We start from the raw sequence: 24,360 nt of genomic DNA, 5'->3' as shown, positions 1-24,360 counted from the left end.
CAATCAATTCAAATAAGTAATGGGAATTTCGGTTATTTTTAGTGAGCCGGATCATTTGGGTCAGCTCACCAACAAGAGCCGGCTCTTTCGGCTCTCAAATGGCTCTTCATAATATCACTTATACCTATTATATCATATATACCTTATAATTCAGCCAAATGTAGCCTGTATTTACTTACTTATCACTTAAATTATTAATTAATTAATTAATTAATTAATTACATTTTCTAAGATCAATAAAATGCTGTAGCCAATTGTTTTCATTGCATTTGCAGACCCTTGAGCGCAACGTGCATCTCCCCACCCCTCGCTGCTTGCTAAATGGTATGATCCTTGTCTATTTTTTGCCCAAGACGTGAAGGTTTTCTAGACTTGGTAGGACATCCTAGACAGCTTGGACCAATAACCTTATACATTCCGAAGTCTGTCTTTCCCATCGATTCCGGTTGATTGGAAGTAGCCTGTGCCTGCACGACCTGTTGCTCCTGACCCCAACACTGCATTCTGTCTCAGCCATGACTGAATCGCTCTAGCCATATGGCTGCGCCCCATTTCCTGCCTGTTTGAACCTGGTTGCCGGAGGGTGCCACTTTTGGATCCCTGGATTCTACGCACTGGAGAGTTTCCTGTGTCTTTAATATAATGAAATCTTAATTGAGGCTACTGATCGGGAGCTGCAGGATTTAACTGGTGCAATACAGAGCAGTACTGCTCAGACTGTGAGGTAGGCCTAGCCATCTTCACAATTGGAGGCAGATTTTCCTCCTCTGGGACTTTACTGTTGTTATGGGCACTATATACACAAGCAGAGGTCACAGGTTTTGAAGGTAGTTTGAAATACTGGTCAATCCAGGACTTGAACCTCCCCGGCAGGCCTGTTTTGTTCACCTTGGTGGCCAGGAATGATGCACTTTGCTGGTTTTCTGGATGTAAGCACATCTTTAAGGCTTCACTCAAAAATCTTCCCAAGGCTCTGGTGGGATGGTGGCTCCGGAGAGTGAGGACCAGAAATTGTCCACTACTTTTCACCTCTTCAGCATGAGAGACCTTGATTTTGTTTGTTTAAAGCTAATCTTTGCCCAGTTGATGAGCCTCTCTAGGCCTTGTGCTTGATGAGCCTCTCTAGGCCTCTCTAGGCCACGTGCTGCCCGGGACAGATGTTCTGACAGTCAAATTGTCCATGAATAGTGTTATTGGGGGCTGTCACACTACAGTCTTGGTAAAAGGGTCCCTGCATTCTACCTCTGCTGACAACCAACCATGTTCATGGCAGGGCTGAAAAGGATGACTGAGATAATGCTGCCTGTTACTATGCCTTTCTCAAGCCGATGCCAGTTTGATGTGCCAGACCCAGCATTGACTTTTAGCCTCAAGTCACTGCAATAGTCCAGAAAAAGGTCCTTGATTTTGCTGGGAATGTGATGTCGATGTAGGGAAACCACAATGAGTTTGTGTGGTATAGATCCGTACACATTTGCAAGGTCAAGCCACAACACACTCTGTCGTCCCTTGCCTTTGCATGCCTCCCTGATGAGTTGTGTGAACCACCCAGTGTGGTACAAACAGCCAGGCGCTCCAGGGATCTCGCACTTCTGTTAGTCATTGTGACAGGATACTAAAGACATATCTTGCCTTCTATGCTTCGCAGTGAGATGGTTCTGAACTGACCAAGAGTTGTTCTCTTCCTTGGGAATCCAAACACCTTCAGCACACCTCCACTGGTTGGTAACTCAATACACCGTGTATGGAACTCCACTGGGGCCTATGACAGAGGGTGACCTGGCTCCTTCAACCACCTCCTGAATCTTTATCCAGCTGGGCTTTCTCATGGAGGACTCAACCATTGGGGGTTGTGGGCTTTTGAGGGCCATGTGGGGCTCGACCTCATGGGTGGTGCAGCTGGTGTTACTTGGTGGCCCTATAGTTCATTGTATAGCGTGACCTGGTGTCTCTCGACATGGCCAACTCTCGGAAGTATAGCTAACTATGAAAGCTGTCCATAGCCTAGAGACAGCGGTCCACCCCCTTCTTTGTTCACTGTGTAGGCAAGCTTTGTAGATGAGTACATTTATATTTGTCTTTAAGAAGGTTGTCTCATATCTGGCTGTAGGTGAGTCTTGATACTAAGAACTCTAGTATATTAGCATTACAATTGGTTAGACTAACTTTAACTCTGTTGCTGCTGTGTTGGTTTTTGCTGTATTGTGGTTGTTGCTGTGTTGTGGTTGTTGTTGCTGTTAGTAAGAGGTCGTTCAAGCTAGTTTCAGTCACAAGGTGACAACAATAGGCTTGATTGCTGGGCGGAGCTATGGCTGCCTGAGCTACCTTGTGTATTTAAAGGCTAGTTTTATTAGCATCAGGACCCTTCAAACTAAGACCCGGGAAACAAAGACCAAGGGAGTCTCTCTGTGGGAGTCCCAAGGAGGCCCGCCATTTTGTTGCTATGTGTCGTACTTCTATCACCGTCAGGATTTCCAACCAGAGGAGATGCCACTACAGATCCTCTGCTTGGCGCAGCAACCCGTCCAATCTGTGCCACCCACCACCCTCCACCTACACCCACCTCGAAGTGATGGGAGGACTCTGGAACTGCCAATCAGCGGTCAAGAAGGCAGACTACATCTCGGCCTACGCATCCCTTATGACCCTCCCTTTCCTGGCCCTTACAGAGACTTCGATCACTCCAGAGAACTCTGCTACTCCTGCTGCCCTCTGGACTGGACTCCTCATCTCGCCGAAGTGGTCCTACCAGGTTCTTCGACTAGAACACTTGGCCAGATCTGCATTTGAACTCCATGCTGTCACTGTCACCTTGCCTATCAAGCTCTTCATTGTAGTGATCTACTGCCCTCCAGGTCCCTTCCGCGATTTCTATGACGAGATGGATGCCTTGCTCAGCTGCTTTCCAGAAGATGGCACACCACTCATTATCCTTGGTGACTTCAACATCCTGCCAGAGAAGTTACACTCACCTGAACTAACCAACTTTTTCGCCACTTTTGACTTAACACTCTTCCCTTCTCCCCCCACACACCAACTTGACCTGATATTCACAAGGTCCTGCAGTACCTCGGCTCTCTCTGTCACCCCACTCCCCGTATCAACCATCACTTTGTTGATTTTTCTCTCCCCCTGAAGTCCTCTCCCTCCCTCCTCTCTACCCCTCACACCAGCTGCCGTAACCTGAAATCTCTCTCTCCCTCTACGTTTGCCTCAACTGTTCTGTCCTCACTACTTTCTGTCGAACAATTCTCCCAACTATCCACTGAGGAAGCCTCAGACACTATGCTATCCTCCCTCTCCTCCTCCTTGGACTCCCTCTGTCCCTTCCACTCCAGACCTGCATGATCCTCACCCCCTCCACCTTGGCTGTCCGAATCTCTGCGGTCTTATAGAGCAGAGTTGCGGGCAGCTGAGAGGAAATGGAAGAGATCAGACTGTCCTAATGATCTATCTCACTATCTTCACCTTCTCTCAGATTTCACCTCCACTGTGTCAACAGCCAAATCAACTTTCTACCGGTCTAAAATCAACTCCTCCGCCTCCAACCCAAGGAAACTATTTCCCATGTTCTCTTCCCTCCTCACCCCTCCCTCCCCTCCGCCTCCGCCTTGTCACCTACTTTACCCAGAAGGTGAAGGACATCAGCTCCACTTTTACCCCTGCCACCATCCTCCCTCCACCCATCCCCACCTCTGTTTTTACCCACTTCATTCCCCTCACCTCCGAAGAGGTCAATAGAATAGTTAACTCCAACCACGCCACCACCTGCCCTCTTGACCCTATCCCTTCCTCTCTCCTCCAGACCATCTCGGTCGACCTCCTGCCATTTCTCACCGCCCTCATCAATTCCTCCCTCACTTCAGGCATTGTTCCGGTGTCTTTCAAGACTGCCAGAATAAAGCCTCTCCTCAAAAAACCAACCCTTGACACCACTGAGATCCAGAACTACAGACCAGTATCTCTTCTTTCATTCCTCTCTAAAACACTTGAACTTGCCATCTCTAACCAACTGTCCTCCTATCTCTCACATAACAACTAGCTTGACCCTCACCAGTCAGGCTTCAAGAAGGTACACTCCACTGAGACGGCTCTCCTCGTGGTGACTGAGTCCCTCCATGCTGCTAGAGCCTCGTCCCTCTCATCGGTTCTCATTCTCCTCGACCTGTCCGCAGCATTTGACACGGTGAACCACCAGATCCTCCTTGCCACTCTCGCCGAACTTGGCATTGCTAAATCGGCCCTATCCTGGTTCACATCTTACCTGTCGAATCACACCTATCAGGTCACATAAAATGGCTCCTTGTCCAAACCTTGCACACTTGACACTGGTGTCCCTCAAGGCTCTGTACTGGGGCCCCTTCTGTTCTCCCTCTATATAGACCTCTAGGCTCTGTAATTACATCACACGGTTTTTCATATCACTGCTATGCTGACGACACTCAGCTATTCCTCTCATTCCCCTCCTCTGACAAAGCCCTGATTGCAACGTGCATATCTAAATGTCTGGCAGATGTCAGCACCTGGACGACTGCCCATCACTTGAGGCTTACTGGTCACTGTTGAGAACATCACCGTATCTCCGTCTCCAACTTCCAGAAACCTTGGTGTGGTACTAGACAACCAGTTATGTTGCACCGCCAACATCACTGCAGTGGCCCGATCCTGCAGATTTGCACTTTACAACATCCGCAGGATACGGCCCTTCCTAACAAGGGAAGCAGCTCAGCTTCTAGTCCAAGCGCTGGTCATCTCCCGCCTGGACTACTGCAACTCGCTCCTAGCTGGACTCCCGGTCTCTGCTATTAAACCTTTGCAGTGTATCCAGAACACGGCAGCGCGCCTCGTGTTCAATCTACCTAAATTCTCCCATGTGACTCCCCTCTTCCGCCACGTCCACTGGCTCCCTGTAGTAGCTCGCATCAGATTCAATGATGGTACTGGCATACAAGGCAGTCGATGGAACTGCCCCTGCCTACCTCCAAGCCTTGGTCAAACCACACACCCCAGCTCGATCCCTCCGCTCAACTACCTCAGCTGGATGTCTGGTCCCGCCAACACTAAGAGCAACCAAAGGTCGATCAGCTAAATCACAACTCTTCTCTATCTTGGGACCACAGTGGTGGAACGAGCTCCCTGCTGATGTCAGGACCGCAGAGTCGCTCACCAGCTTCTGCAAATGACTCAAAACCCACCTGTTCAGAGTTCACCTAGACTCTACATAGCCATTCAGTCCCTTATTTGTCTGTTGCACTATTGTTTGTTGTACGTCCTGGCACTTGATGAACGCACTTAATACAGGTTGTATTCATTCATTGTACTTAATTGTGTAGCATGTACTTAATTGTGTTGTGCATGCATGTTGTGTAGCATGTGCAGTAGCTAGCTATCACTGCTGTATACGGGGAATGGGGTTAGCCTGGCGATTGTTAGTACTTGCACTTGGTTCTATGAACATCTTTACTGTACCGACAGTGATATATTGTTTCACTTCTTATGACAAATGTACTTATTGTAAGTCGCTTTGGATAAAAGCGTCTGCTAAATGCCCTAAATGTAAATGATAGATTCATCCTACAGATGTGCTGGGACACATAATGTGTGATGTAACCTGAGGCTTTGGGTGTTTCGGGATATTGGGTAATTCGGGTCTTTCAACATCAGACACCCTCGCCAAGGCGGCCAAGCTGGGGGTGCTCCTTAACATAACATAACACATAATATTGTTATAATGTGGCAGAGTAGCATTACCAACTACAAGACAAGCAACCGCACGACTGTCAACGCTGACGTCCTTGCTAGAAGAGAAACGTCATTACTTTTTACGAAGTACACCTTCACCAGCCCCTAACAGCCACATTCTCCCTGTGCAGGAGCATAATGTGAGGCGTGTGCTCAGAGCGGTGGATCCGAGGAAAGCTGCCTGCCCTGAAGGTGTGACTGGAAGGGTACTCAAGGAAAGCGCAAACCAGTTCTCTGAGGTCTTCACAAAGATCACTGTCATCCTGGGCAGAATGGTTACTATACTTACTGACTCAGGACTTTCCCAACCCATCTACCACTGGATCAAGGACTTTCTGACAAAACCTCCCCCTGTTATGTCTTATGTGTTGAGCCCTATTCTCTTCACCCATGGCTGTGGCCCCACCCATTCCAATAACACCATTGAGTTTGTGAAACAGTCCATAGACTGACAGCGTGGTGTTCAGAGAACAGTATCGTCCTGAGCTCCTCAAAAACAAAATAACTCATAATAGACTTCCGGAAGAACAGGGCAGAAAGGGTGTGGGGAAAGGGTCCCTGCTTCTAGGTTTCTGGGATGCACATTACTGAAGATCTCTCCTGGACTATCAACAACACTGCAGTGGTCAAGCAGTCACAGACGCAACTCCACTTCACGTGGACCCTCAAGGAAACCAACCTGCAGGAAAAGCTGCTGGTGTCCTGCTACTGCTGCTCCATCCAGAGTATGCAGGCGTACTGCCCAAGAGAGCCCTTCAGAGGGTCATCAATCCCGCCCAGAAGATCATTGGCTGCTCAATGCCATCTTTAGAGGACTTATTCAGCTCTCGCAGCCTCAGTAGAGCAGCCAACATACTGAAAGAACCATCCCATCCTGGACATTTTTCACCACCGTTTTACCTGCTACACTCTGGTAGATGCTTCAGGTCCATCCACTCACAAACAGCTCTTACCCCAGAGCCATACGAGAACTGACAAACATATATTTTGCCACAATTTAATTCTTTGGTTACTTTAAACAAAGCAACTTTCTGATTTAAGTCCCTCATAAAGTTAACTTTCAAGTATTTTGCTGAAGGCCATCAAGAAATAAATACATTTGTTATACATGCAATGTATCTGTGTTAACAGTATAACAAAATTGAAGGTTAATAAATATAATATGTAATCAAAGCAATGTGATGATATTTTAATCATGTTTGCTTTTTAAAATGGCTACTTATTTTTTTTCCTTCATCTTCTCAGAACAAGTAACTCCAGTGTTTTGAGGGAAACCTGTTTAGAAACTTCTTAATGCAGCCATTGGTTTTTCAATAAAATGAAATGAGGGTATTTAATTTTACATTAGAATACTGCTCAGCATGATACTGTTTAACAAAAGTAATGCAGTGGGGCAGAAAATCCTTTGCGTAGGCTGTTACACTTTTAATATTTTGTATTTCCGAGGAAAGATTGCTCTCTGATCAAAGATACATTTAGGTATTACAGAAATAGTATAGGACTGTAGTAACGATTACGAATATAGATTTTTTTTTATAATAATGAATAATCCATGAGTAGTAGACATTTGAACGCAGAATGCAAATGCAAACCTTATTGGCCCTTGGAATAAGCTTTAGGCCAACTGACCATGTTCATTATACTCAAGAGCATAATAACCATATTCTATTTGAAAATCTTCCATTTACCCATTGGACAATGTGACATTTGAATAGACCTAATTCCAATTCAGGTTTTGCCCTCAGAGGTCTGGGGCCTATGTATTCTACAACCTTTATCTAGAATAACACCCCACAACGACTCAATCGTATCACTCTTCAATAAGAATGCATTACTGTATGATGTGGCCAAGGGTATACATAGGCCTTGAACTAACAAACACATTTTTCATCATCATAGTTGTGGAAGATGATACCAGCACTTGCAGCTACATAGACCTGCATTGAGAACATCTTTCAAGTAAAGGAATGTCTGTTTCTGGTATTGACATGACATTACAGATCCACTGCTGACAAAGTTCCTGTTGAATCTCGACAGCATGAGTAATGTAAATATTGTAATATTGGTTATTAAGCAGCAGTTGGAATGGAACCTTTAATTCAACATGGAACTTGTTCCAGTTTGTTTCATGTGTGTGTCGCGAATACATGTTCGCTTTTGAATTGTTCTTCGTTAACTCGTTAATATTCTGTTATTATCATTGTTTACAATTCGACTGGTGAATGTGCGTTTTTTTGCATCCACCATTCCAGCTGCACATTTGAATGCTTTATTTTTTTTCGCATCTTCACCCGCTACCACCAGCAGCACACCATCACTTCGCAGTCAAACCAGCCTTTTCTCGCCCGACATTATTTTCACATAGACTCCGCTCACGGAGGCTGAAACGACGGATGCAATCATGGGAGAGACACGTTGGGACAGTTTATTTACATTCGAAGGGCCTGTATAAGTTTAGAGGGAAGCCGCTACGTGTGTCTCCCTCTTACTTTCACCGACCCCCTCCTCCTCAGCTCGCAGAAATTTATAAAGAACAAAAAATCCGACCAGGGAGGGAGGGGGGTTGATACGCTGAGGCTGAAATCGAGAGGCGAACCTAGGAAAGGGGAGTAATTTGTACACGGGACTTTCCCCCCCTTAGTCCCCCCAAAAGGAGGGGGAAAAGTCGCAATTGTGGAAACGAAAAGGAGCTACGATCTAAAGACGTGAAAACGTCTGCAATTGTGGATACTTTATATATTTTTATTTCGAAAAAATATGGCCGAGAACGTTCTGGACTCTGGCCCGCCTTCAGCCAAGAGGCCTAAACTCTCCTCTCCGGCACTTTCTGCCTCCGCCAGCGATGGAAACGGTAAATATTTTTAATACATTATTTGTGTGTCCGTTACACTGTTTAATATTTCCAACGACCACTGACTACTTGGAAATCTGAGGGATGGATTACTACTCGGTGTTTTTTCGTAGCTGGGTAACGTTAGCATGTAGCGTACGTGTGTCGGACGTGAAGAGATCCGATGCTAGCCAGTCATTTCAGCAGCGCTAGCTAGCGCTGCTAGCTAGGCGCTAGTTGGATACGAATGAGGGCTCGGATTGACGGTCCCATGTCTAATGGCTAGTTTAGCCAGGTTGCTAATTAGCCAAACAACCAGCTAACTTGTAAAGTTTTGAAATTGTGCTCGCGTAAATATTTTAAAATAGCAGCTGGATGAAATATATGATGACGGTCAACAGCGAAATCAAGTCATATTGACGCATTAAGTTCACAGCGAATTATTTTCGCCTTGTTAAAAGTCGGACCCTTTAACAACAAACGTCGGTATGAGCTAAACCTGAGGTAGCCAACTCCGCTAACGTTTCGGATGGGCTAAATTTAGGCCCGTTGGTCGGAATGATTGTTATGCTCAAATTGCCATTGTTAGTTTTTTTCTGTAGATGGCGTGCAGTAGTACACGAAGTAGTGGGCTGATAACAGAACTAGGGAGCAAGGACAGCGCCATGTCTTGTCAATCCCAATAAGTAGGAAACCGCCAGTCAATATCTGTCCGTCCAAATATGAAATTGTTCCATTGATTTCCCCACGTATGGATTTACCCAGCCGCGCCTGGCGAAGTTATTAGTTATAAACGGAGCCGTTAAACGTATTTGAAGACAACATTGTCCAGTCTTTCCGTGATATTTTACTCGTTGACAACTAAGTGAAGTTAATTACATGTGTTGATTTAGTTTTGCAATAAGCCTACGTTGGCATTTGGACTCATGAAACGACTCCTAAATTGCTGTCATTAATTTATGTCTTTAATGTGATTCGTCACAGTCACGCCCCTTATGGGTTTTACTCTTCTAGCAATGAAATGTAGGCAGCTTGTGAAAGCATGATGGCAGTGATGATTTGTATTGAGCCTATTCTTTGTTTTTATGATATTGTCAGCATGAAGTGCGCTAATGTTCAAGTAAAAGAATGGTAAGGGATTCATTCATTGACATACGGAGAACCGAAATTACAGCTAATTGAAACAGATTTTAAGGAATTCAGGCAATGTGCTGTGCAGTATCCAATGGTGATATTGTCATTTGAAACGAAGAAATTAACTGTTTGAGGAAATTAAATTGCACAACATCTGGACATAACTAGAATATTATCTGTGTTGATATATTATTGAATGGCATATGCAGCATATTGTATGAACACACTGTATGAAGTGTATCTGCATAAAAGGGCTGTTCAGATTGTTCTGGCTGCTCAGTATGTGTCCATGTGGTCACATTAAGACTTGCTTTAGGTAGCTTCCCAAATTCTATACAAAACGTTATTCTCTTGACGGGGCAACAACATTCGGTCATATGCCGGTTTAATGAACAATAATATTACCCTCTTAATTGGGGGGTAACCTGTCTATATTACTTCCCCTCCATCTTTGCACTATTCGTCTCCCTACAGATTTTGGCTCGCTGTTTGACCTGGAACATGACCTACCAGACGAGCTCATCAGTTCCTCGGAGCTGGGGCTGGTCAACGGTGGGGACATCAACCAGTTGCACCCCAGTATGGGAGGAGGCCCCGGGGGTCTTGGTCCCGGGGTTGGAGGGATGGGCCTTGGGTTGGGCCCTGGTGGAGGGGGCCCTGGCCCCGGCGGAGGGGGCCAGGACGCGGTGGCCAAACACAAGCAGCTGTCGGAGCTGCTGCGCGCCGGGGCCCCGCCGACTTCCACCCAACAGGGGCACCCAGGTGTCATGGGCAACCCAGGAGGGCCCACCTCCATGGCGCAACACTTGGGCAACATGAAGGCATCCCCGTGCCAGGGGCCCCAGCAGCACCTGTCCTCCCAGCAGCAGGCCAGCATGATGCAGCAGCAACAGCAACAGAACTCTGTAGCTGGGATGGTGGGCAGCATGAGCAGGGCCATGATGGGAGCCCAGCAGAAGGGCAACAATGGACCCCAGCAACAGCCTGGGATGATGGGGGGTCAGGTGATGAACGGCTCCCCCAGGATGGGCTTTGGGAACCAGGGCATGGGCGGCGGAGGCAACCTGCTGGCGGAGACCTTGCAGCAGCAGCAGGTAGCTGGGCCGCAGGCTGGGATGAGAGGTCAGCAGCCTGGAGCCCTCAATAAGGTAAAGAAAATAATGTCTCATGTTAAAACCAAACACCGTTTGTTGTTGTTTGTGTCTTTAGTCATTCACCAAAGAAGTCGTAATCGAAGACTCTTAATGTGTTTGTGTACTACAGTGATCATAGTACTGTTATGTTGGCACGTATTTCTTTATTACCTATTTATGTATTTTAGAAAAAGTGTGGCATAAACATTCAGGAGGACATTATTCTCTATTTAGTTAGTTCACATTTGGGCTGATCATTTGTTAACAAGGCGAATACATGGAAGTCAAAGCACTATATGATTTAGAGGATAAGAACGATGAACGCTAAAGGAGGTTGCTAGGGAAGACATGAAGAGAGCGGGAGAGCGTGGGGGAATACATCAAATTATGAAAGTGTTCTCCCCCTCCCCCTTGGTGCTTTGGGAGAGAAGAAAGAGACATGTCGCTGTGTCATGTTTGTGGTAGTTGTCGTAAGTAATCTTCACAATAGCGAGCATAGGAATGCTCCTCGTTGACATGACTGCTCCTGCTGATTGCCATGTACACTTTGCCGTCTTTGTCACTGCAGCACGTTAACGTCACCATTACGTCGTCAAAAACAGCTGAAGCCGGATAATTAATTTATCTACGATTTAAGCCGTTCTTAATAACTTAATTGAAGCAAAGGCTTTATTGGCCCAACATGGGTGGTTTTAATTGCAGTGCAAGCGGTCCAGGGATGGAGGGGTGGGGCCGGGTGCATGTACCCCGACAGTGGGGTTTAAAAACAGCCGTGACTTAATGCTTCGGGGGTCCCTTGAGGTGGGGAGTATTCTGCACGGTTTGATGTTAGCATAATGCTACCCACGGGTCCTGCGCTACGGAGGGAACCATGCGATGAGATGCATGTGTGATATGTAAATCTTTCTTGTATGTTGTCGTGGTATGTTGTCAGGGGGGAGGTGCTTCTGAAAGTTGTGTGTGCGGAGTGTTGAGATTGGATTAAGTTCAATGCAGAACATGCTTGGTGACAAATCGTCCTCCTTTTTATTCTGTATGCTGGACCAAGAATGTTCAGTTTATAATCAGTAATAATCACTAATCATGCACATTAAGGGATTATTACTTATTTTGTCCCATGCATGAAATGGAAAATAAACATTAACCATTAGTTATTTTGGTTGCTGTTTGCAGCACCATCTTGGATTGAATCAACAGATATTCTGGTACCAAGTCTTTGGCACAAAAAAAAAACCTTCAAAAGATTTGGTGTACAAATAATATCCTTCAGTTTCTGGTATTGCTGAATGACATTTGTGATCACTGAATTGTAATGAGACGCACAAGCAGAGGAGAAAAATATGTCAAGCCGGCAGCCTCTGCAGTGATTGCAGCGCTGAACACAGCCTCACACTTGTTGCAAAGGAAATCAGCAAAAGTGTTTGTGTGTGTGGAAATATGAAATGCCTGAATCACCAACTTTCTCTATTAATTGGACTTTGTTCTTTCGTTGGTTCAATTGTCATTGGTTTCCAAGTTTTAGGATGAATACAGGATAATATAATCATGGTCATATAGCCTATGATCCTGTTTTGTGTGTATGCAGATCTGGGTTTGCGTTTATGCACTGTTATTGAATCCTGAATTGAGTCTGCTAGTATTGAAACAGACTGCAACATCTAACATTCTCTATTGACATCCGTACATTGCTCCACGGTACTTAATAGTGCTTCTCCCCACTTCTCTGGCACCTCTCTATCCTATTCTCCCCACTCCCAGATGGGTATGATGGGGAACCCGGGAGGCCCATACGGAAGTCCGTATGCAGGCCAGGGGACCCAGGGTCTGGGAGGCACCGGGCTGGGACCTCAGCTTCATAACAAAGGGCCCATGTCCAACCACTTGGCCCAATTCAACATGGACAAGAAGAACCAGCCCATGCAGGGCATGGCTGCCATGGTAAGCAACAAGAACCTCACTTTGTCCTCTTTAATTGAAGTGTTTCACTGTGGAGGAAGTGGGGTAGTGTAGTGTTTTATTAAACTTTTTAAGCACAAACATATCCGCCTGTGTTTCATCAAGTTATATTTTCAAATTTGCAGTGGTTTGCACTGGATTTATTGATTTGGAGATTTTGCCTAAACCTACCTCTACTAAATCTTCTATCTTTGCTCTACTTCACTTTATTGGCATCAAATATTGACCCAGGTACTCATCAGATGTTGCTATGGCCCTAAAGTAATATAGGGCTACCATCTGATAATGCACTAGGTGGTATTTAATCTAAAACATTACATTTATTTCAGGCGTAAATAATATCTTCCACTTATGCCGCGTTCTAGCTTTATTCATTCTAACCAATTATAATCCACATTAATAATTTTTGCTTTCACGACAAAAAGGTGGTATCTTTCTTTTGGTACCAACATTACATATTGTAGCCATTGCAGTTTTGATATACTCTAATTACTTAAAGTATGTTATTTCAAAGAAATACTCAGGGGTTGAACAAGATGGCTGAACCAATCTTCTTTATAAATGAATTCACTATTCATTGTAAGTTGCTTTGAAAAATCTGGAGCACATTGACGGTCTACATATCGTCTTACTTCTTGACCCTTTCCGTTCCTCACTTCTTCACATCCTTCCTCTCCACTCCTTACGCCCGATGTCCTTACCGTCTCACATTTCCACACTGTATGACAACTATTTCCTAACCCTATACCTGTACCATAATCCCTTCTCCTCCATCCCCAGGCCTCCCAGCAGTCACAAGCAGGCGTGGCTGGCCCCCCTGGCCCCGCTGTGGGTGGGGCTCCAGGGTTGGTCCCCAACGTCCAGGGTGGTCTTGTGGGGCAAAGCGCCCAGCAGGTGTCTGCTGCGGCCGCGGCAGCAGTGGCCGGGGCGCCGCCTACGGCCGACCCGGAGAAACGCAAGCTGATCCAGCAGCAGCTGGTGCTCCTGCTCCACGCACACAAGTGCCAGCGGCGAGAGCAGGCGAACGGCGAGGTGCGGCAGTGCAACCTTCCCCACTGTCGCACCATGAAGAACGTGCTCAACCACATGACCCACTGCCAGGCCGGCAAGAACTGCCAGGGTGGGTAGACGTGTGTGTGTGTGTGTGTGTGTGTGTGTGTGTGTGTGTGTGTGTGTGTGTGTGTGTGTGTGTGTGTGTGTGTGTGTGTGTGTGTGTGTGTGTGTGTGTGTGTGTGTGTGTGTGTGTGTGTGTGTGTTAGCTTCTGATGACCACTACGACACCATCCAACATGTGAATGAGATACCATGCTTTGAGAAGCACACGTTTTTGTCGCATACAAACTGCAGTCATCGCTTCTGGTAAAAGGATTCTGCGTAATAATAATACATTTATGCAGCGCTCAGTTATTTGAAAAGTAACTTATTTAAGGTTCAACGTCTCCAAAGCTCACCCAAATATTTTGGACGGAAACCGCGGCGGTGGGTTAAAAATCGTCCAACGCCATTTTGCTTTCTGTCGGCCTGACCGTTGTGTTTCTGTTTCAGTGGCCCACTGTGCATCGTCACGGCAGATCATCTCTCACTGGAAGAACTGCACGCGGCACGACTGCCCTGTCTGCCTGCCCCTGAAGAACGCAGGGGACAAGAGGAACCCCCAGTGTGAGTGTCGGTATCTGACCATGACGTCGTTACTACGTTACTACTTCTTTCTGTACCACACATTGTGTCCGACTACTACTGTGCTGATGTGATCCCAACGCCCTCTTTGTCCATGATGGGAGTGGGGTTCAAGTAGAACTGCCTCCACCACCTTCTAATTTTTACAGTTTTTAATGCCATATAGGTGATTCCCTCAGCTTTATGGTGCTAAGGGCTTGAAGGGCCCTACCGCTGCAGAATATTAATTCATTATTATGTTTCTTAACTTATTATTCTTCATTATAGGGGCTTCCCATTGTAGTGCATAGCTGTGGTGCGTATGTTTAAAGCAGCGCTCATTATATTCTAAGAGGAATATTTTCTACCTAAATGTAGGTAAACAAAAGAGGTAAACAAAAGTTGAGAAAACTATTGTCTTTTTTCTGAAAACTAATCTCTGGTTTAGGGACTGAGTTCCTCAACTTTTTCCTTCCATAACCCATCTGCAGGGGTACTTATGTATGACAAAATATTATTATTACATTGTCACTAAAGTGAGAATATTAGTCTCTACCCATGTTTTTCATAAATACAATATTCCCCTTTGAAGTCTTCAAACATTCTAATGATCAAATGTAACCGCCAAGATATGTAATTGCTATTACTATTGGAATAAAAGGAGAATTGCCCCCTTGAACAAAACGCCTAACCTTTACTTGGCCTTTTGTCAATGAAATGTATCTAAAATAAATGACCTTAAATCACTCAGACTGAAGAGCCTGCTAAAAGACTAAATAGTCAATGGTATCCAGAAGCAGATTTTGACCTGTGCATCCCTATAAATGGATCTCTGCCTCTCTCTGCCCCTTCAGCTCTACTGGGTGGTGCAGGTCCAGGTCTCGGGAGTTCGCTTGGATCGGTCCCTGGTGGACCCCCGAGCACCCCCAACCTGAACCCTCCCAGCCAGATCGATCCCAGCTCCATAGAGCGGGCCTACGCAGCGCTGGGGCTCACCTACCAGGGGAACCAGATCCAGGGGCCGACGCCACAGGCCAATATGCCCAGCCAGGCCATGCAAGGCCAGCCAGGGATGAGGTCACTAAACCTGGGTGAGTTGAGCCGATCAGATGACTCGAGGAGTCCTCCTGGAATATTTTCTTCTTCTGTGGTGTTTGCAGGTGTATGAAATCTGGCCAAGTCATTCTAGTGTCTACTGGTCAACGTCTTGGTGCATAGATTTTCATAGTTTATTGTTTAGTGTTGAAGCGTTGAATCTATGGATTCAAAGGGTGGATTGAACAAGACATCACTCATTAGTTGTTATTTGTAGCATTTTGGTCGATGTTGCGCTTGTGTGTATATGCTCCCTCACGGCTTATGTTGCAATGTAAACCAAGGCTATCGTTGCGAGTCATCGCCATATCGTGGTGTTTTGTAGGTGCGAACGCTATGGGAGTGAACGGAGGCGTGGGGCTTCCCTCTGAGAACCAACAGGCCAGCCTGCTCCAGGACACCATGATGCACCTAAATGTGAACAGCCAGGGGTGAGTGATAAGCCTGCATAAACACACGGACACCAATTGCACCACATCTCACTCTGATGTGCTGTAGTACTAGGGTGTATGCAATACGGTAGCTGAATTCACAGTGTCACATGGACTAGAGACTGCACCATACAGGTAATGGGGCCTCTATTGCTACAGATATAAAACGGTTAATGGATGCCGTTAATATAGCACTTTCAAACCGCCAAGAAGCCTAAAATATCTAGATTCAATGAATGCCTTGCATTCACCCCATGCACACGCACACACCAACGTTGGATTCACGCAGTTTGTTGAAAGCCATGTAGGTTTCTTGCCAAGGATAGCTCAGAATCACACCGGCAAACCTCAAACAATTAATAACATAATTATGCTCCATTACTACTGTCGAACCACAAACCACATATGTTTATGTTGTACATGTGTACACACATTCTGGAGACATTCGATCCTTAGTTCCTCTTCCTTATCTTTTCCCCTTTTTCTCCTCCCCACCACCCTCCACTACAGGCTGATGAATGACACGGGAGGCGTGGGTTCGATGCCCACGGCCCAACCGCCCTCGGCCCTCGGCATGAGGAAGAACTGGCACGAGGACATAACGCAGGACCTGCGCAACCACTTGGTGCACAAACTGTAGGTGTCTGATGACGTGTTGGATGATGAACGTGTTGTGTTGTTCTTGTTCTTTAGTCATCTCGGATCCAGCCGCCCTACTCTGTTGTATACGGAGCAGAACTTCTGGGGGGCGGAGACGGCACAGAGCCTGGGCTGTGAGCCAAAAACTGGAGTCGCACCTTGTTTCCTGTTTGGTTACGGACCTATTCTAAACTGATTTACCAGAGTAGATTAAGCTATCAAAAGGGGATTTTAATAAGTGTATACCTACAGTGGCTGGTCGGCACGGTGCACAGTTTACTACTTCTGACCGAGTTTGTTATTACCATAAACGCACTTCCAGATCCTCGCCTCGAGCAACCTGATTGGTTGTCTCAAATATAAAGCGCAAAGAAAGAGAAACGCCCCATTCACCCCGATTTTGAACCAGTTTGTCTGCCATCAGATTAGTAATCTAAAGTCTGATTTATGATCTTATCACTGCTTCTCTTTTTCTGAGCTTTCTTTCTGACTCTTCCTCTCTATACTGACCATCCTTTCTTCAGTTCTAACCAAACCTGGTACCTTTTGCACCCGCAATCCCCCACTTTCCATTCCCCTTGAAAGGAGAGGAACTAGCTTTTCCTTTCCTTTCTCCTCACCTCCTCCTCCTCATTTAACCTCCCTCTTCCTCTTACTTTCTCCGTCTTTCTTGACTTTCACTCACTCTCGCATCAGATCTCTCTTTCTCGCTCTCTCTCCTTCTCATATTCTGTTAACCTCTCTCGCTCCCTTCCTCCACCCTGCAGGGTGCAGGCCATCTTCCCCACCCCGGACCCAGCGGCGTTGAAGGACCGGCGGATGGAGAACCTGGTGGCCTACGCCAGGAAGGTGGAGGGAGACATGTACGACTCGGCCAACAGCAGAGTGAGTCCTCTCCCTTTGTATCTCTGACTCACTTTCTTTTCAAAACAAGCTTTATTGGCAGATCAAAATATTAATGTATATTGCCATAGATGAGAATAGTTCTAGTTTATTACCAAATTGACCCTTAGGGGATTATTAAAGAATTTACTTGCTTGTAAAAAAGGCAAAATAATAAAGAATTATAAAAGGTGGGAGAAAAAAAATGGAATAAACAGTTTTGAAAAAGGTTATGCATAATATAAATAATAAATATAGCAAAAAAAAAGGCACAAAAACGATATTCTGAGTTAAAGGAGGTTTATTAATACAAAATGAGATACAGATGAGGATGCCCTCTCTCCTTCTCTCCCACTTCTCAATATCTGTTGTCCCCTCGATTCCGTCTCCCCCACAGGCGGAGTACTACCACCTGTTAGCGGAGAAGATCTACAAGATCCAGAAAGAGCTGGAGGAGAAGAGGCGGACCCGGCTACAGAAGCAGGGCCTGGGTCTGGGGCCTCCTGGCATGGGCCAGCCCCCCACCGGAATGGCTCCCAGTAAGTGGTGACCCGTGCTCTAGGCCTGATGTTTTTGTGGGCCTCATCATAATTCTGGATCACCAGTAGTTTTCCATTTAAAGAATTCTGGTCGGTATAACAGTTGCCACCTTAAAGTCAGGTATTTGTGTGTGTGAGAAACGTATGTGTGAGTGACAAGTGTACTCTAGGACAGCGGTTTTCAAAGTGTGAGGCGCGCCTCCCCTGGGGGGCGCCAGAGGGTTTCAGGGGAGGCGCGGCGAGAGAAAAAAAAAAGAAAAAAAAACTGTAAACATCTGGCGAGTGGCAAAATTGATCGATTTTTTGCAGTGTTTCCCACACATAGGCCAATGTGTGGCGCTGCGCCACAGATTGAACAACGAGCGCCACAAATTGATTCCGCTTTTCTTATTTATTTTTACTTACGCGATTTTTAAATGTAACTCCGCCAGCCCGTAATCGCGCCCCCGTAATGCTGCCAGCCCGACATGTTCCCATTCCTACAGTCCTGTGCGCGTATGCAAATTAGCCATGTGCGCCAAACAGAAGGGCCCTATCTTGCGCCCGGCGCAATTGACTTTCTACACCGACGCGTGTGTCGTTGCTTGCACCCGGCGCAAAGCTGATTTTCCTCCGCAGCAACCAGGCACCACTACACTTGCATGTTAAATATTATGATGTCAAAGATTATTCATACGTGTGAAACTGCATAGAAATAGCGTGTGGATTGTGGAAACATTTTTTTTCCCTACATGAATGAACATGAATGAAGTAGTAGGCTATGCCATGCGTTAAAATAATAATAACAATAATACATTCGAGCAAAGTATATCCCAGGCTTCCAAAACGAAATCTAGTTTTATGGTAAATGATTGGTAAATGATTTGGGAAAGAACAGCTGATACAGCGGTAAGTTGTACTTTTAAATCAATGCATCTGTAAACACCGTACAGCAAACACATATGTTCTTGACCCAGACATCGTGTACAAGCCCATTACTTTTAGGATTGATGAGTAGTTGATCGTGATAAAACATAGTTTTACCGCGAGTGAGTATTTAATAGAATGAATGAATGCGGGTGATGCTTGGTGCGCGTGTGTGTGCGCGCCCATCTGTCTAAACACACGCAAATTAAACACGTAAGTGTATGAGAAGGAAATCGAGTCAGTCGACCCGCGATAAGCAGCTGATTCTGAACGGACTCGTCTTCGAGATGGACGTGTTCTAACGCATTTTTAATCAATGAAATGTGAACACAACAGTATATATCTGACCATTTAATTTTCGAAATTTTAGGTGAAGCCGAGCTTCCCTTGCAGTAGAGAAGTCGCCACTACGAAAGAATGCAATGCAACTAGCGGGATCTAAACAAACTAAGCTCCAGCGAATTACTACAATGCAGAAGTAGTGGAGAATGGCGAAACACAGCAACTCTAGCCTACTCTCAACCAAAATAAAACTAATCGCCGCCCGGTGCAGCAGTGTGAACTGCCCAGTTTTTAGAACGTCTCAGCCCGTCTCGTCGCAAGGAGTCGCGAGTTGCAAGCAGTTGCGTCGCGAATCTTTGGTCTGAACTGGGCTTTAGCATTATAAGCAGTGGCGGTTTTAGGCACGGGCGAAAAACGAGACACACGAGAAAGAAAATGATCCGCATTTTCTATTATCGATAATACCTCAACAACTCCGCCAGCCGGTAATCGCGCGCCCCCTCCCCCCTCCCCCCGTCAACAAATCCGCCACACATTGCTACCTGGTCTGTGGGAAACACTGGATTGTGTTTTAAAAGATATTTAAGCACATACACAGATAAAGATGATTAAAATGTTTTAAAAATATGTTTAAGAACATACAAACATGTTTAAGATGTTTATAAAAACAAAGATGTGTATAACATTTATTGTTTAAAACCTTTTTTAAGCCTGTGTGGAACATACAAATCAACAACAATAACAGTAATAATAGCAATAATAATTAGGGGGGGTGAAGGGGGGGCGGTATGCTTTTGAGTTCTCTTAGGGGAGGCTCACTATCCCACACTTTGAAAACCCCTGCTCTAGGACAAACCTCACTCCAAATGCCTTAAAGTTTGTGTAAACCCTAATTCACAACACTGAGATTATAATAAATGTGTTTTGGGTTGAGAGTTCTAGGAAGGAGGGGGGACTGTGTTATCCCCATGGTAACAACAAACAGCAACTTTGTGATACTTTTTAAGTACCGTCTTTGTGTATGCAATGTGCGATCACAATGAGCGATGTATATTAAAAGTGCCACACACTGAGGCGTTATACTAAAAGTTTTCGGAGAATCATTACATTTTCGGACACGAAGATCAACATCGACCGCTGGCCAGACGGGGCTCCGCACATCCACCCAAACTCGCCGCCGGTGTCCCTTGGTCGTGAGGTCAAAGAGTATACTAACAGGCTCTTCAACGTCACAAAAAGAACATGCTTTTGGAGCACAGTGCAATGTTTACAAACTGGTTGGCAGAGATTGGCAAAAACAAAGGCTTTTACTCCTGTTTTTACTAAATGATTGCCTTATTTCAGTAACCGTGATACAATGGCATAGAGTAGAGAAGTACTAGTAACATCATATAAGACATACTGCCACATTTAAAACAACAAAAAACGTTTTGGCTTCCCTTTTAAGAATGACACAACGGCCCACCCGAGTGGCTCCAGTCTTTCACATGCTATTTCCGTAGACCGTCTCCATCTTTTTATTAACTGGAGTTCATCCCTAGGTGTGAGTGCACTGACCATAGCCTTTCCTGTCCACCCCTTGTGTCCTTCACAGATGGTCCACTCCCGGACCCATCAATGGTACGACCTGTAGGATCCAACCAGATGGCCAATAGGATGCAGGGCCCAGGTAGGCAATGCTAATAGTTGATTTATTCGCAAGGCTAATACATTGATTTTCCACGTGCTGTCAGTAGTCCAAGTAACCGTGGCAACATGCCGCAGCAGTGTCTGATAATAAGAAAAGGCTTGCCACAAATCCCTGTCATTATAGGCTTGCACGCCAACGAATTGGAACTTAACTGTTTTTTAAAAGTCTTCGCTTTTAAAGTCTTAGCTACATTCTAAAGTTAAACTGCAATGGACATTGCAGTTTAAAAATGTCCAAGTAACGTTTACAGATTGCCAAAAGGTAACTTTCAAAGTAATTTGTAATCAAAGTTAATAAAGTAATCAGAAGATTTTTTTAGGCACTTTAGTTTTTGGACTTAAATGAGAAGGTATTCAGCTTTTCCACCGTAACCATGTGGTTGTGATTGGGTCGTCTGTGTAGGTATGAACCAGTTCAATCAGATGGGAATGCAGGGACTGGGCCAGCGCTCCACGCCCCCTCTCTCCATGGGCCAGTCCGGCCAGGTCAGCCCGCGACAGGTACGGCTCATCTAGTACTGTCCGTTACAGAACCATGACTGTAGCTTTGGTACGGCTAACAGTCTGGTGCTTGAAACCTACTATATACATGTTTCTGTGTGGAGCTGGTTGATTTCCTATTGTTGGGGACTGTTGGTTGTGTATGCTGTTGAAATGTTGTCTCTTAATGCTATGAAATTAGTAGCTATAAAGGGCAATAATGACCAGTAGAGTACTGTTAGAACATTTCTTGGACCAATCAGAATGGGTCTCATTGTACTGGAGTTGTTAAGACTCAACTCTTGTTCCGACTTGTTCAGATGGGGATGGTGGGATCCAGGATGGACCAGCCCAATGTCAACCAGCTGCAGAACCAGTACCTGTCCCAGGGCCAGTTCCCCGGCCCAGGGCCTGGCGTGGGCTGCGGGCAGCAGGGCATGTCCCAGCCTGGTATGGCCCAGCCTGGCATGGCCCAGCCTGGCCTGCCACAGCCTGGCCCCCAGGGAGGCATGGCCCAGGTACTGTCACCCAGCACTGCTCTTTGTATTCTATTCCACTCAACAGGCTTCATTGGCATAGGAAACATACGTTTACTTTGACAAATCACAATCTATATCTATTAAGCCAATTATAACTTGTAATTTATACAATATTATCATTATATTTAATCCGAACAAGGAATACTTTTTTATGTTCAGTCAATTAATTGATACTACTTGCTACACTTGCTAGTCTCTATCCAGACAGTAAAAGGTAAAGCAATGTTCATCCGTACACGGTCTCTGTCTCCTCCCCCTCTCCTATCTCCAGACACAGATGGGCACCCCTCCCTCTCTCCCCGTGGCGAGTCCTCTGGCCCAGCCCGGCTCGGCAGGCGGTCCCAGCGGGGTTCCCTCCGTGGGGCCCATGGGTCCCCAGAGTGTGGGTAGCGTGGGTCCCAACACCACGCTCAGCGGGCCACCGTCCAACAGCCAACAACCCCCCAACTCCCTCCCTCACCTTGGCGCCATGCGCGGCAGTTCGCCATCGCCCGCACGCAGCCGCACCCCCACCCCTCACAAGACTCCCCCCAGGCTAGCCGGCTCCCTGACCCCTCAGCCGCACACCCCTAACGCTCCCCAGCTGCCGCCCCCTCCGTCCCTCCAGCAGACCCAGCACGGCCAGGGCCCCGGCTCCAATAAGCCCCTCCAGCCGCACTCTGTGCCGGCCGGCTCCACCACTCCCTCCCACTCTGGACTCACTTCCAGCATGACGCCGCACAGCGCTCAGCTGCCGCGCACGCCGGTGAGTACCGGCAGGTCTGGTGGAATGCACATCCCATGCTGTGACACCTATAAGAGTTAAAAAATAAATTATGTTCTAAAGATTCTCATGATTGGTCTGTTGATATGGACCTGAAATTGAAAGCGAAAATGGACCGCCCAAACACGACTCGATTTGGATGGTAGCCAACACGACCGTGCAAACTGGGGCAAAGGGCTGTCATGGTCTGACGCAGAAATAGGTGGAGCTGGGTTGGGTGTAGTCCCACAAATCAGACCTAAGATTAATATCTAAACTCTGCAGACTCCCTCACCCCCCAGAAGTTCTGCTATGACAAAGTAGGGCTGCTTGGTCCGAGATTAGGTTGGGGGAGTCCTTGCGGCGGCTTCCTTCCACGAGAGTACCATCGCAGCACTAGAAGCAGCACTAGAAGCAGCACTAGAAGCAGCACTGGTAGCAGCACAGGACGCGCCGCGGCCCCAGTCTATTTTACGCTTAAGGCTCTTCTGATCCCTCTTGTGTTTGTCTGTGTGTAGCTGTCGCAGAAGGGCTCCTTCCATGCGGACGGCCAGGCGCTGACCCCAGCGTCGGTCAGCAGCGTGGACAACTCGTCACAGCAGGCCCAGTCGGACGCCTCGTCGGGCCAGCCGGAGCCCAAGACAGAGGTCAAGCAGCAGCCGGATGACGACGAGGACAGTGGCGAGTGCTCCAAGGGCGGCAAGATGGGCGGCGTGAAGGCGGAGGAGAAGCCCCTGGTGAAGCTGGAGGTCAAGAAGGAGGAGTGCTCGGGGGAGGGCGGCAAGGGCGTTCCCATGGATACGTCATCGGCGCCGTCGTCGTCCTCCTCGTCGGCCAACGTGAAAACGGAGGTGAAGGCGGAGGTGAAGAAGGAGCCGAAGGAGGAGGAGGAGTCGCCGGAAGCTGCCAATAAGAAGAAGAGTGAGTGCCGGCAGTGGGTGCTGTGAACGTTGGTTAGCGAGAAAGAGGCCTGTTTTAATTGAAGCATTTGCAAGCAAGTCTATTTAAACAGTGTGTGCCTCGATGAGTGGGTTGCAGAGGACCTTGAAGTGGTTGCCAAGGGCCAACATACAAAATATTAAATATGAATAATTATATCTCCATTTTTACCCATCTTTGCAACTAGACAATCCCCCACTGTCGCCCTGGCCGGGATACGGCTGGCCAGATGGGGGGTTTTTGTCTGTCACTGTGAGCGAGCCATGGCAGGCCCCATGGTGGAGCATTTGGAACAATGGAGATGAATAAATCATGTTTATACTTAAAACCTTTTAGTGTCCGACCTCTCGTCGAGATCCAGGGACGGCCCTTTTAACACAGTTCTGTTACAACGACAAACGTCTCCAATCTAAAGGTCGTCCCCCACTTGCTTAATTATGTCTGTCCTCCTTCCTCTCTGCCGCCGCTCTCCATCCAGTCTTCAAACCAGAGGAGCTCCGCCAGGCGCTGATGCCAACGCTGGAGTCTCTGTACCGGCAGGACCCAGAGTCCCTGCCTTTCAGGATGCCAGTGGACCCCCAACTGCTCTGCATACCGGTACGTACCTCACAGACAGAGATGTCCCCCTCTGCCACAAGATTCAGCTACAAAGGACTTGACAGAAAATGTGTTAAATACTCCAAAAAATGGATACAACTTTTTAAAATTTATTTTTATCCCTCCACTACTTTCCGACTTTGTTTTTC

General features: G+C 46.6%; 1 protein-coding gene across 2 annotated transcripts in view; it reads left to right on the top strand.

The window, feature by feature from the left end:
- Positions 1 to 8,280: 8,280 nt before the first annotated feature.
- The window catches only part of ep300a (EP300 lysine acetyltransferase a), a 30,032-nt gene continuing 13,952 nt past the window's right edge, over positions 8,281 to 24,360 (top strand). Inside the window, exons 1-16 of one of the 2 annotated variants that reach the window (XM_084485977.1) lie at positions 8,281 to 8,593; positions 10,181 to 10,854; positions 12,598 to 12,777; positions 13,576 to 13,915; positions 14,341 to 14,454; positions 15,306 to 15,542; positions 15,872 to 15,977; positions 16,488 to 16,613; positions 17,384 to 17,501; positions 17,896 to 18,037; positions 20,820 to 20,894; positions 21,318 to 21,415; positions 21,715 to 21,912; positions 22,205 to 22,678; positions 23,194 to 23,596; positions 24,093 to 24,211. In XM_084485977.1, the coding sequence (XP_084342103.1) occupies positions 8,500 to 8,593; positions 10,181 to 10,854; positions 12,598 to 12,777; positions 13,576 to 13,915; positions 14,341 to 14,454; positions 15,306 to 15,542; positions 15,872 to 15,977; positions 16,488 to 16,613; positions 17,384 to 17,501; positions 17,896 to 18,037; positions 20,820 to 20,894; positions 21,318 to 21,415; positions 21,715 to 21,912; positions 22,205 to 22,678; positions 23,194 to 23,596; positions 24,093 to 24,211 (3,498 nt within the window). In that variant the 5' untranslated portion in view covers positions 8,281 to 8,499. Of the gene's footprint in view, positions 8,594 to 10,180; positions 10,855 to 12,597; positions 12,778 to 13,575; positions 13,916 to 14,340; positions 14,461 to 15,305; positions 15,543 to 15,871; positions 15,978 to 16,487; positions 16,614 to 17,383; positions 17,502 to 17,895; positions 18,038 to 20,819; positions 20,895 to 21,317; positions 21,416 to 21,714; positions 21,913 to 22,204; positions 22,679 to 23,193; positions 23,597 to 24,092; positions 24,212 to 24,360 lie in introns of both variants that reach the window. The other variant, XM_084485976.1, reaches the window with a different exon arrangement.

This window comes from Micromesistius poutassou (genome assembly GCF_964030765.1).
Source record: "Micromesistius poutassou genome assembly, chromosome: 21".
Classification (NCBI taxonomy): domain Eukaryota; kingdom Metazoa; phylum Chordata; class Actinopteri; order Gadiformes; family Gadidae; genus Micromesistius; species Micromesistius poutassou.
This window is presented reverse-complemented; position numbering and strand designations above follow the sequence as displayed.